The 12,399-nt window shown below is 43.4% G+C and overlaps 1 protein-coding gene across 3 annotated transcripts in view; it reads left to right on the top strand.

The window, feature by feature from the left end:
• Positions 1-473: 473 nt before the first annotated feature.
• Positions 474-12,399, top strand: part of CC2D1B (coiled-coil and C2 domain containing 1B) — a 28,377-nt gene continuing 16,451 nt past the window's right edge. For 2 of the 3 annotated variants that reach the window (XR_007205481.1, XM_048313421.1), the window contains exons 1-9: positions 474-540; positions 886-991; positions 3,993-4,134; positions 6,800-6,915; positions 7,688-7,807; positions 8,915-9,052; positions 11,027-11,282; positions 11,785-11,909; positions 12,044-12,119. Coding sequence is in view for 2 of the 3 variants with exons in the window: in XM_048313421.1 (XP_048169378.1) it covers positions 926-991; positions 3,993-4,134; positions 6,800-6,915; positions 7,688-7,807; positions 8,915-9,052; positions 11,027-11,282; positions 11,785-11,909; positions 12,044-12,119 (1,039 nt within the window). In the remaining variant the exon portion in view is untranslated. Of the gene's footprint in view, positions 541-885; positions 992-3,992; positions 4,135-6,799; positions 6,916-7,687; positions 7,808-8,914; positions 9,053-11,026; positions 11,283-11,784; positions 11,910-12,043; positions 12,120-12,399 lie in introns of those variants that run through there. The other variant, XM_048313422.1, reaches the window with a different exon arrangement.

Raw genomic sequence — 12,399 nt, 5'->3', positions numbered from 1 at the left:
GTACTTTTTTTAGAAGTACTTGAAGTGCTGGTCACTGGTCCCCTTTTAATTGAGGTGTATGAACTATGAACTTGGAATGGGTTATTTGAAATGGATTACTTGAATCACTGTTTTTTTGTTGTTAAGACTCGTGAAGTCTAGCATACTGTAGATTTTCCTCAGTGACTTCTATACTTGACGAAAGGCTTTGTTAAAATGTGCTTTAAACTTTCCCTACTAACATAACTAAAGGAACTTCCAGTTTGCAATCCAGGCTCAATGATGGAACGGACGAGGCTGTGAAAATACCGCACGCACTGTGCCATTCAAATACCCAGCTCTTTTTTTCTGGTCGATTGCTATCAAGCATCGCCTCTCGGCAGCCGCCCCCGGTGCCGCCGCTGCGTACAGGGGACAGTTCGGGCACAAGCCGGGGGGCCGGGGGGCCGTGGCTCGGGCCGGGCCCGCCCCTCCGCGCAGCCGCGCAGCCGCCGGGGCCGCGGGCGGGCCCTCCCCGAGCCGCGCCGGGCGGGAGCTGCGGCCGCACGGGCGGGAGCCGAGGTGAGCCGGGGCCGGGCTCTCTCCGCGCGGCCCCTCCGCGGTTCTTTGCGCGGCGCTCGGCCCATCGCCCCCGCGGCCCCTCCCTGCGCCGGCCGGGGAGCGCCCCGCAGCCGGCCCTGCCCGCCGGGTCCCGCCGAGCTCCCGGGCGGAGCGCGGGTGCGGCCAGGCCGGGCTCCCTGGGCCCCGCGGAGCGCGTCCCGCCGCGCTGCCCCCGCTGCCCTCACGGTGGGGGTGCCCTGTGACGGGGTGCCGGGGGAAGCTGCAGGGTCGTGCCGCCTGCCTCCGTCCGGCGGTCCTTGCCTTGGGACAGGCAAGGTACTGACTTTAAGTTCCGTGTGCTCTCAGTCCCTTAGAAGACACAGCCCTCTGAAATTCATGAGCCAACATGCTTGGCAGAAGACCTAAAAAGAGCCCTCAGGCAAAGGGCCAGGGAGCTGCAGTTGCAAAGCAGGTAAGGAGGGCAAAGGGCCAGGGAGATGTGGTTGCAGAGCAGGCAGGGAAACCTCCTACTCCCACTGCTCGTCAGGATAGTCTCGTTCAGACCTCTTGCTGCTGTTTTCCTGTAGAATCTCCCATGTGTCAATAACACTGCAGGATCATGGAAAAATTCAGATTGTGTGGTGCCTGTTTTCCTTTCTTCTCCTTTAATGCATTCTTTTGCAAGTAAATATCTGATAGGCAGCTGTGGAGGTCTTGTAGGAAAGGCACAGTGTTGTAATGCTGTAATCTTTGCATGAGACCTCATGACTCATGCTTACAGTATTTTCTTAGCCCAGCTATGTTGAGATTTAATAATAATTTCAGTAACTCTGTGGAGGTTTTCCTTATGTCTCTAAGAAAACAGGAGTAAGAACAGCAGTATATCAACTAACCAGTGACATATATGGGAGAATATAAAGGTGCTAAAAAAGAGAGTTAATTTTAATTTCCCTTTGTATAGTCATTATTTCATGTAACAGATAGACTGATAAGCCTATTCCCCTTTCCTGTAGCTAAAAGTGAGTTTAGATGTATTTCTGTGTTGGGCTTTTTTCCATACTTACTTACTTTTGGATGTAGTTTCAGAAGTCTTGTGGAGAGAAACATGAATTTAGTCATGGTTGGCGGGTGTAGGAAGTCAGGCGACAGTGTCAAAATTAGAAATACAGTCAAGGCGAAATTCTGGGTAGAAAATTGACAGAAAAACAGAGTGTAGTTAGAGGTAAAGAATATGTTAGAACCAGAATGGAATTTCAGAAACCTTTGAAGGTAGAATAGAGGCAAGTAACAGGTGGAGTAACTGGTAAGTACATAGAGAAATGTGAAAAGGGATTGGAACAGGATATTAGAATAGAGAAAATAGCTAAAATGTTCTCTTCTGATGATTTCTTAGGACCCAGTATTTTCATAGTGAAAGCAGAATGCTGTAGTTAGTGATCCAAAATGTCACCATGGCTCCAGTGTGAAAGTTTGCATTTCTCAGTGGGAGAGATAGTGTATAACTAGCTCATTTGAGCAAGGGAGAAGATAAAAGGTGAAAATATCTTTCCTCCTTCCAGGAAAAAAAAACAAACCTCACTCTGAAAAGATAGAGAGTAAATAAGGATCTGATTAATGTATTTTACTAATTTCTAATTAAATACAGTTAATTATTCAGCCTGTCTTACAGCATGGATGACTGTTTCTTGAAACAAATGGCTTGTTCGCTTTCAAATTAATTTAATTTAAAATGGTTTTTTGTTGTGTAGTGTATCAACTGCAAGCTTTTTACAACTTACTTTTTCTGTTATATTAAACATTTCTTCAGTGCTGCTAGTTTCATTGGAAGTGTGGCTTATTGAATGGATTCGGACTTGGAGCTAGAGCTGCTGGATTCTGTTCTTGACTTCATTGGTTGCTGCAGTTGCTTCACTGTCCACACTTGCAGTGTGGTAATGAACAGATCCTGTGTGCTTCTGATCTGTTCTGCACATTGATGAAAGGTCTATGTGTGTTCCATAGAACTTGAATCTTTATATCACCATTACAAATATTTCCTATTTAAGTCTTGTCCTGACCTTCTTTCTGTGCTAGCCAAATCTGCAAATACTTTAGTTTTGCTTTACAACTGGGAGATGGATAAGGCAGAGGGTGGCTGACTGATCTGCCCAGTGCCTTATGGAATGTCAGAGGCAGATCAGGGCTAAGAAACAAACAGCTGCTGATTTTGAATGCTGTTGCTGGTCTTTGGAACCAGTGTTTCTCAGCTATATGATTCGCATTCTCCTTTGAGATTGTAAAATGGTCCAAAGAAGGACACACAGAATTTCAGGGCAGTAGCCACCAGCACCTTGATTCCTACTGGGTTAAAAAAAATACTGTTACTCACATTAGTTTATAAACTGACAGGTAACTTCTTGTAGCACTTCAGATCCTGGAGACAGAAGGGATTGCTAACCCTCAGAATAATGACAGCTGACGTTTTTTCCCTATGCTGGATAGAAGCTGAAGTGCTGCCTCCTTGGCCACTTGGTCAAGGATCCTTGTGAGGATCAATAAGTCACCAGGGGTTTGTGCTTTAAAAAGTCTGAGGGAAGCTCCACATACCTCATAGGATGAATCTAATTCTGTTCATTCATGTTTATAAAAAAATCTTAGCATGCTTAAGATTATTTTCTTTTTTTCTGGAGCAGTTAGTATCTTAACCAGAAATACAAAAACTGTGATAAAATGGCATTTTGAAGGAATACCTTTTAGACTGAGACCCCAGAGATTTTTTTTTTATGTACTTTGGAATGTTTTGCCACAAAAGTGTGAAAACCCCTACTATCATATTCTGATTACTGTTATTAATACTATTCCCTGAGATGTTATCACTTAGCCGATGGTCTGTGCCAACCAGTTTGATGGTTTACTCCAGTGCAGTGTGGGCATTGCTGGGTTTTAATGGCTGGGTTTGTGTGTGTGCTTTCTATGTGATTTAGAAACTGGTGGAAGAAGAAGGAGAAGAATAGTTTTGTGTATATAAATGTATCTTCTTCAAGAGACAAGGGTGAAGTCTCTGCAGTGTGCACGTGTCAGACCTGTTGTGTGAACGATGAGTGAATATTTTTTAGCTTAGCTGTTACAGGCACTGCCCTGAACTTCCCTGATGGTATGTGTTCCATGAGGCTCAGTAAAACAAACATTTTAATCTACCTTGTTATGTCAGACTATTAAATAGGATTGATTTTAAGAAATTGTGTAGAGTTTTAAAGGGAATATTTGTGGGATATTAAGATTTATGTACCTTACACCAGTTATGGGTGCCTGGTATGCATTGTTGTGGAGATAGAAGTGGTATGATAGTGGGCTGTAAAAAAGAAAAAGAACAGAATTCAGAATGCATGAAAATCTCTAAATAATCCTTGCAGTGTGATGTTTTTGACTGTCATCTTTGTTCTAACTGTAGGGGTTTTTTATTATTCTTTATTGTTATTTTCCCTTGGCTCCAGCTGGGGCTGTTTGTGGATTTCAATCCTGAAGAGATGCTGCTGAGTGCAGAGGAAGGTGAGGATGACGGGGACCTTGAAGCAGAGCTTGCTGCTATCACAGGAGCAAAAGTAAAAGAAGGAAAACCAAAACCAAAGGTGAAAAGTAAGTTAAAGTATCTGAATTTTATTTACCTTTAATAAATTTATTTAAATTTATTATTTATCTAAACAGTCTTTAAATTTATCTAGATTTTTTTATCACTGGTAGAAGCTGAATTTGCAACTGCTCTTTCCTTTGAAAGGTTTAATTTGTTACTGCACAAAAAACGTAGAAGTTTTTTTTGTTCATGCTCTTGTAGACATAGGAAAAAGATCTCTGGTGGCTGGCCCATTTAATGACTAAATTAAGACATGCTTTTTTAGCATATGAAGTCATAAAAAGGTGTAGTAGGCGCTAGATGATTTCAGAAGGGAAATTGTGTTTCTTGTGGAGGGTGGGTTGTTTGTCATGTGGCTGTTCCTCTGTTTTTGTTTGAAGAATGAATTTGCATAATGAGCATTATATTTTTAGTTACTTGGAATCTGTAACCAAAATTTAATCCCCTTTTCAGAGGGAAATATTGATGCAGTCACTTGGAGAATCCTGTAGCTTGTGTTACACAGGCTAGAGTGTCTCTTGGAATGGATTATTACCGTTCTTAATACTTTAAACGTCTGTTAATTTTGTCTGGTAGTGTTTGCATGCAGCTCTGCAGGGTTTTACAGGATTGCTGTAATCTACCATAAAACAGGACTGCATAAAACAGTGAGCATGCTCTGCCTCTGAGCAAGTCCGTGTTTGTGGAGCTGCAGGGTGAGCTGGTTCAGGAACTCATCTGCAAAAATAAACCTGTGTTGTGGGAGGTTCTCAGCTGAACCAGGTTTGCTCCCTGCCTATCTGAGCACTGCTGTGGCTGCAAGGGAGGAGTGGCAGCCAGTGGATGAGGTGGGATGAGGAAAATGGAACCTACATTTGATTACAGGTGTTTGAGCAGGTCACAGGAAGGAAAGGTTAGTGCACCTACAGCCTTACTTGCAGTTCTGCAGTAATTTCCCTGTAATATTTGAAGGGGCTTCACATGGAGCAGCAAGGAAATGAAGAATTCTGAAATGTTCAGGCAAAGTGACTCAATAAAAACTGTAGCTGATAGTAAACAGAGGACATGTTTGTATCTGAAAATAAATTCTAAATAATTTCCACTCTCCAAATTTCAAAATTTTAGTAAACATTTAAAGCTAATAAGCACAACAGCAGAACTTCTGCCATTGGACATAGGTTACTTGTGGCTAAAACATGCAGGATAATGTTTTGAGGGTGAATCTGTGTGTCAGGAGCTCCTGAACTGTTGTCAACTTTTCAAGTGCTGACTTCCCTCTCACCCTCATCATGTCACTTACTGTGTTGTTTCAGTATTTTTATTCATAAGAGGAAAATGAAACTTCAGACAGTGCAGAATTAATATTTACTGTGCCTAACATTTACTGTGCCTTCTAAATGTGTGGTTAAAAAAGGATTTTCCAAAGTAATGTGCAGCTATTCTCTTTTCCTGTTAGAATTGGAAGTGCATGGGTTAGAAGCTCATGGAGGATGAGCAACTGGGCAGCTGGCACTGGGACTCCTGAGACCTGGCCCAGTGCAGTGGTGAGGGCAGGGTGCTGGCCACTCCCTGGAAAGGAGGAGGTGCAGTAAGGACAGGGGAGAAACAGATCCTGTCTGGGAAAGGACAGAAAAAAGGGATCCAGTACAACTCATGTGCTTGCTTCTTGGCTGAACACGGGGTGCCATAATTCCCTCCAGGATTACATCCTGAAGCTCTGATTAGGTGTGGAGGAATGGACTGATCCTCCAGCAAAAGCTGCACTATTGGAACATCTTAAGCACAGAGATCCCTGCTCTCTCTGATAAGTGCCAGCTGGGCAGCCACTCAACGTATTTGAAATTGTGGCCTCACCTTGCTGCACTGGATTAGAGCTGAAAAACCATCTGAGGAGGCTTGATTAGATTTTTTGTGTCTGCTGGGGTTTTCTGTACAGCCAGTTGCCTTTGAATAGGACCTGCTAAGGGTCAAATCTATGAGCAACATGTTTGATACAAGTACTGAAGCACTGACAGGGTAAATTAGATTATTTGAACAGAAACAACTTTGTACCTGGGTTAATTTTCAGCTGTTTCAGCAAATGCAGGGAGTGAATGGGATCTGTTTGAATTGACTGTAAAGCTCTGTCCTGGAGATCTGTATTTTCTGCAGCCTTTACTGCCACTGGTGAGTCACAGTCATGTGTCTGCATAGGGAAGTATCAGAGGCATTTACGTGGACAGTTGGGATTTGTGGGCAAACAGCCTCACCTTTGAGAGCATGTGGAGGAAGTTGGGAAGATGTGGTTGGCACAGGATGAAACACAGATGAGAACTCAGCAGTGAGGAGTTGAGTTTTCAGGATGACGACCAGAAGCAAAATTGCAAAATGAAGGAGCCAAGAAAAATTTGGAAAAGGCTGAATCTCATCATCATGAGACAGCAGTGCAGAAAATGTGCAAGTGTCTTACTGCCTGCCTTGACTGTCACTCGCAGAAACACCAGTGCTGCTTTTCCTGGATGCTCACTTCCCAGTCTTTGCCCTTTATCCATCAATATACTCCCAGTTATCTATGACACTGTGCAGTAAAGGGGACACAGGACAGGAGGGCACTGCTCCCTTTCAGCTGGTAGCAGCTCCTTTAGGATTTGTACCCAGTGCCTGCATAACTGTTCTTTAGGGTTTATGGCTCCTTGGGATTTCCTTTTACAGCTCCTCTGCCCATGGATCATATTGAAAAGATGGCTGCAGAGTGTATGAAGGACCTGAATGAAGAAGAGGAGGAAGATGCAGATGATGAAGACTTGGAGAAAGATACAGACCTGTTGGTATGCATAACTGTTAGCAAAAAGTTTTAGTATGTACCTTTTGTATTTTTTTTAACAGAACTGCATTTAGCAAAAAAGTCTGTTAACTTTGTGGTGAGAAGCTAAAATATTGCAAAAGCATTCCATTACATGCAAGTCTTTGCAGGATCCATCCCCCTGCACACCAGAGTAAGAGAGCTTCCTAATGTTTATATGTGTGAGGGTCTTAGAGAATTGAGGGAAGAGCAGGAATCCCATTCCATGTCAGCTGCTGAAAGACAGCCAGGGACAGTCTCCTTAAAGTGATGTCTGCCACCATTTTGCTACTGCTTCAAGTAGTGCTTGGTCTGAGAGAACACCTCAGGAAAGTCTTTGTTGTTTCAGTGAGTGATCTAACTGGCAGGGTTTAGGGGAAGGCGTGTTAAGCAGCGGATTTGACTGCTATTGCTAGTAGAGGCTTTTTGGAAATTTCAAATTTATGTTTGCATAATCTTTGTAAAAGGACTTTTCTGAACTTCTCCAGCTTCAGATCTCCAACCACAAACTTGTGTGGTGATCCTGGGGCTGCATGCTGGGCTGCAGTGTGGCTTTTCAGTGATATATGGAAGATGGTTTCATTTAAAAATAAAAAAGAAAATTAAATTTTGAAAAGACTGGAATAAAATATCTTCAGACTCTTCACTGGGTTTCAAGATTCATCCAAAGCTTTTGAAACTTGAGACTTGATTTTATATTTGTCTTTTGAGGACAGAGAAAATTTTGAGGAAAAGCCTTTTGTTGGCTTTTACTTTAGGCAGAGTTACAAGAAGTTCTGGGGGAGGAAGGTGAGACAGAAAGCTGTGAGGATGAAATGACAGCAACAGAGCCATCCCCAGCTGAACCAGAAGATGAACTACTTGAACTGCAATCACAGGTAGGAATGAACTTCATGTTTCTGACAGTTTTGCTGAATCACTGTTGTCACATGGCTTTTATGAGGGTCATTATCAAGAATCTAGGGAGGCCTTGTCTTCTAAGGAAGGAAACACTACACTATTGCTGTTTTGTCTGGGGAAACCAGTACTATATTGATGCAGGTGATCCTTTTGCTTTGTTCCAAGGATGAATTTTGATGTTAGCATGGAATTGAAAAGGCAAAACAATTGGAGTCAAACGTATCTTGTCCCTCATTATACAGAGGACCATGCAGGCTGCAGTTCAGGCTTCCAGAGTTCATATCTTCCCCCTAAGAGCATTGAGCAGTGTGCTGAAATTGTGAGGCATGTTATAACTCAGCATCTCTGACATACTTTTGGATTTTTTTCTCTGTAGCATTATCTGTCTCAGCTTAATTTGTCAGTCCTCATGCAGTCAAATGCTTTATTCAGTCACTGCATGTTTCTGTTGTGTGCCACAGATTCCAGTGCCCTTGTACATTGGGCCCATTAGTAAACGGGATTGAGAGGGTTTCTATAGAGATAATGGCAATAATTACATCAGGAGCCATCTGCAGGGCCTCTGTGGCTGTGGAGAGTTTGTAAGTAGCTGCTCATGACTTTGCTTAGGCTGCCTTTGTCACTGAATTAATTCCAGGCTGTAGCAGGAGGAAAAAGAGCTTTTGTAAAACCAGGCTGAAGCCCAGAAGGGAGCAAACTAGCATGTTTTGAAAATAAGAAAAGAATAAGTCAAGATTTGTGCAAAAATACCTCTTCACACCCTCTGTTGTGTGGGGTTTGAGAGACTTTACTGTTCTCCTCACCTACTCTCTGACCACATGGCTCCAATTACCCTGTGAGTGAGAGTTTCCCAAGTCTCTCCACCCATTCTTCTCTGTGAGGCTTTTGAGAGAGCCCAGAGGTGGATCCAGGGGCCGTTAGCACGGCACAAATGCTGCTCTGTTTTAGGGGCTGTTCCTTCGCTGCACTCTCAATTCACGGCAGTGTATGTGTAGAAGAGGAGTGTTTGTTTTTCAGTGCAGTGGGAAAACTCGTCTAGTTGGATGAAATAAGTTCTCTTGATTTGTTTTATTGTTTTTTCTGAGACCTCCTCACTTCCTGCTGTTACCAGTGAGCTACAACAGACACTTGAGGGGAGAATTGCTGACTACAGGACGGCAATTTCTAACGCGAAGGAGTCCGGGGAAAGTGCCAAAATACGGCGATATGAGAGAGGCCTAAAGGTGAGTTGGGATCTTGGGATGTGAGGGGGAGGCAAAGTCAGCTCTCTGGAGGGTGGTCTTCCCAGGTGTGTGAGTTTGTTGACACGGGAGTGAAATCTTCCTGTTCTGCCTGGTGTTACTTTAAAAACGTTTGTTGTTACTGGCTACCCACCCGATAGGGCAAACACACAGATAAAGTGTAGCTTCAGCTGCCTTTTGTGCATCAGCTTTGTTTCTGTTGAATGTGGCAGGTGATAGCTGGAGGCAGGGTTTGTGGTACGTGCTGAAGTTAAAGCCACCTGCCTGAAAATGAATTTGACCTGTGGTGACTGCTTAAGTGTTACCTTAAAGCAAAGTTTAGGAGCTTTCCTAGCACATACACCATGCAGTTCATCACTGCTGCATTCCCTTAGGTACTAACCTTCCATTTACTTCTGTCAGACAAAGGGAGGTGGCCTTTCCCTGTGTGTGTTGGCTGTGCTTGAAAAGGAACAGAGCAGGATTTTTGATTCAAGCAATAAAAAACTGCAGTAAAGAGCAGTTTCTCCAGCTTCTCGTGGTTCCAGGCAGGTGGCGTGCTTGCAGTGAGCTGCAGTGCTTGTTTACTGCTGGGCAGGGCCTTTCTCTCCCCATTGCTTTCAGCTGCTCTCCTGCATCACCTCAGGCAGCAGCAAAGCTGTACAGCTCAGGGCTGTGCACTGGGGGAGGATGTAATAGCTCACTGGGTACCAGGTGTCTCGGGGTACAAAGGGAACAATTGAGGCCAAACTCTGGGGAGGAAAAGCACAATAAAAAAGTCTCTGTGTGTGTTGACTGCCTGGCAGCTCTGACAGGAATGTGCATGAAACCACCTGGCCTTTCTGGGAGCCACAGGGTTGGGCAAACCAGCTATTCCATCCACTAATGATCTTAGTGCACTGTGCCACTTCCTTTATTTCTCAGGGTAGGGAGTTTCCCTGTGCCTAAGCAGTGTAACTAAGGGTAATAGACCAGATCTCACTTCACAGCTCACAGCTGCTTAATTAGCAAAATGACATGTTAACAAATGGTGTGGAGTTCTCTCTTGTATGTAGTTCTTGTAACTGTGAACTTTAAGCTCAGTGTTTAATTCCACTTGCAGTCAGTCTGTCACCCCCACGTGGAGAAGAGGGAGCTGCCTGTGGGTTGCTGTTCTGAACCCCAATCTCACATGCAGTCATTTCAAAGTATCTCTGCCACTATTACTCAATAGGTCAAACAATTCCATGGCTAAAAAAAATAGCAGTGATTCTGGCACTGATGAGATTTTGTTGTTATCATTCTGTGCTTCCATTTCAGTTTCTGTGGAAGATGAAAGAACTAAAACTTTTGTTTTGGCTTGAAGTGCATGGTGGTCTTTTGTCTGAACCTCAAATAAAATTTAAAAAATAAAAATACCAAGGAAGGTAGTATTTGGTGTGGAGGAGGAGTTTTAAAAAAGTGAGCAGCAGTTAACCCAAGTTAGAGATGGTGAGAGCTTCTTATCCTGGGTGGTGAGCAGAAGCTCCATTTCATTTGTTAGTATTTAATGGCTTTTCTCATTGCATTGAACAGGTTTGCAGACCCCTTCCTTCCCTGGATCCATGTAGGCAGTGACATTTCAGAGTAGCATATTTTATTATATTTTAAAGACACACGGAATCCATCTACAGTTGGTATAAATGGCTTCTTGGTGACTCTGTGACAAAGCTGAGTGGATCACATCAGCTCTCCAATAATTCTGGGTGCTGAGGTACCTGCAGTTACCTGGTTTGGGTAACAAGGCCTTTTCACTGTGTTGCTCTGGTAACTGGACACCTTCCACTGGCACTGAAGTTCTCCTTGCAGACAAACAGGGAGCTGAAGGGCAGCAGTGTGTGGTGGTGTGTGTGACAGATGCTGTCATGTATAAGGGGATGAATTTGTCTTCTAATGATTTTATGCTAGTACTATGTTTGATGAAAATGCCTATTGACTCTGTTGTTCTTTCTGTGCCAGACACTGGAAACCATGCTGGCTGCAGTGAAGAAAGGCAAAAAAATCAATGAGGAAGAAGTGCCACCTCCTGTTGCAACAGGAAAGAGTTCTTCTTGTGTACCTCAAGCCATGGGAGCAGAGCTAGAGAATTCAGGAGATTCACCAGAGAATAAAGCTGAGTCTGCTGCAGATGATGAGCAGAAGGCCTCTCCTGAGGCAAGGGAGCATTTGGAATCAGAGTCTCTGCAAGGTCGTGCTGATCCTACTGTGGAAACAGGTACTGTGATCTGAGAGGAGAAGCAGTTGCAGCCCTGTTTTAATGGTGCATCTTCCCTGATGTTTGTGTTGTGTAGCAAAGCACTGCTTGTGTTGGAACTTGCCTGCTGAATGTCTCAGAGTTGTCCATGGAATGCTGAGTTTCTGGCAGTGGAATCAGCTGTTGTTTTAGAGCTCTTCTGTGCACTGGATCAGTATCCTTAACTTTTCCTGTGCCTCAGTTTCCCCTTCATTATTTGACAGGTGGAATTCCAGCCTTTAAAGAGTTTTGAGATACCGACTTAAAGACCTAATATTTTTTCTTTAAATTGGGAAAAGTGGAATTGTTAATGTTAGGTAGAACTTCTGGAGAGTCCTACCTAAAGAGGAAAAAGGATATTTGTAAAGTGGCTGTTGTGACTTAGAGCAAAAGGGGACAAATGTGAGTTTGCATGGATGGATGTAGCAAGGGATGCAAATCTTGCATGCTCTATGTGAATCTCAGCATTGTTTCATTCTCCCAGATCCCCAGCACAGCAGCACACGAGCAATCCTACTTATGAGGCAGAAGGAGTACAAATTAGCAGCTCTGAAAGCCAAGCAGCAAGGGGACCTGGAGAAAGCAAAGGAATACATGAAGACAGGCAAGGTATGCACTCCAGAAATCCTGAATGCTGAATATACCCTATGCTGTACCTACATGCATTAAATATTAGATACTTATTGTGGTAGCTGGCAAGTCTTGGACAGACCAGAATAAAACTTCTGTTTTTTCTGTGTTAGAAATTTAATGTGGTGTTGGAAGCTTTGGACAGTGGGCAGCCAATAGACCTCCAGAATATGCCTCCATCTCCTCAGGGTAAGGCTTGTCTTAAGGAAACCTTTTCAGAAGTCTATGTTGTAATGGAATGATTCTGCATTTGATTGCAAAACTATTAAAAGAACTGGAGATCATTTAGGACTGAGGTTCACTGCATGTTCACAGTCTAATCAAGACCAATGGAGAGAAGTGAGGTATCATTACTTATATTGAAGTTACTCTCTGTGAATTACAAGGTCAAACAAGTATTGATTTCTGATATTCCTGGTTTTATAAGTTTAGGTAATAGCAGCCAGTATTTGAAGTGGAAGGGAAAGAA

The sequence above is a fragment of the Corvus hawaiiensis genome, chromosome 9 (genome assembly GCF_020740725.1).
Source record: "Corvus hawaiiensis isolate bCorHaw1 chromosome 9, bCorHaw1.pri.cur, whole genome shotgun sequence".
In the NCBI taxonomy this organism is placed as follows: Eukaryota; Metazoa; Chordata; class Aves; order Passeriformes; family Corvidae; genus Corvus; species Corvus hawaiiensis.
The sequence above is the reverse complement of the archived record's forward strand: the minus strand, read 5'-3'. Positions and strand labels throughout refer to the sequence as shown.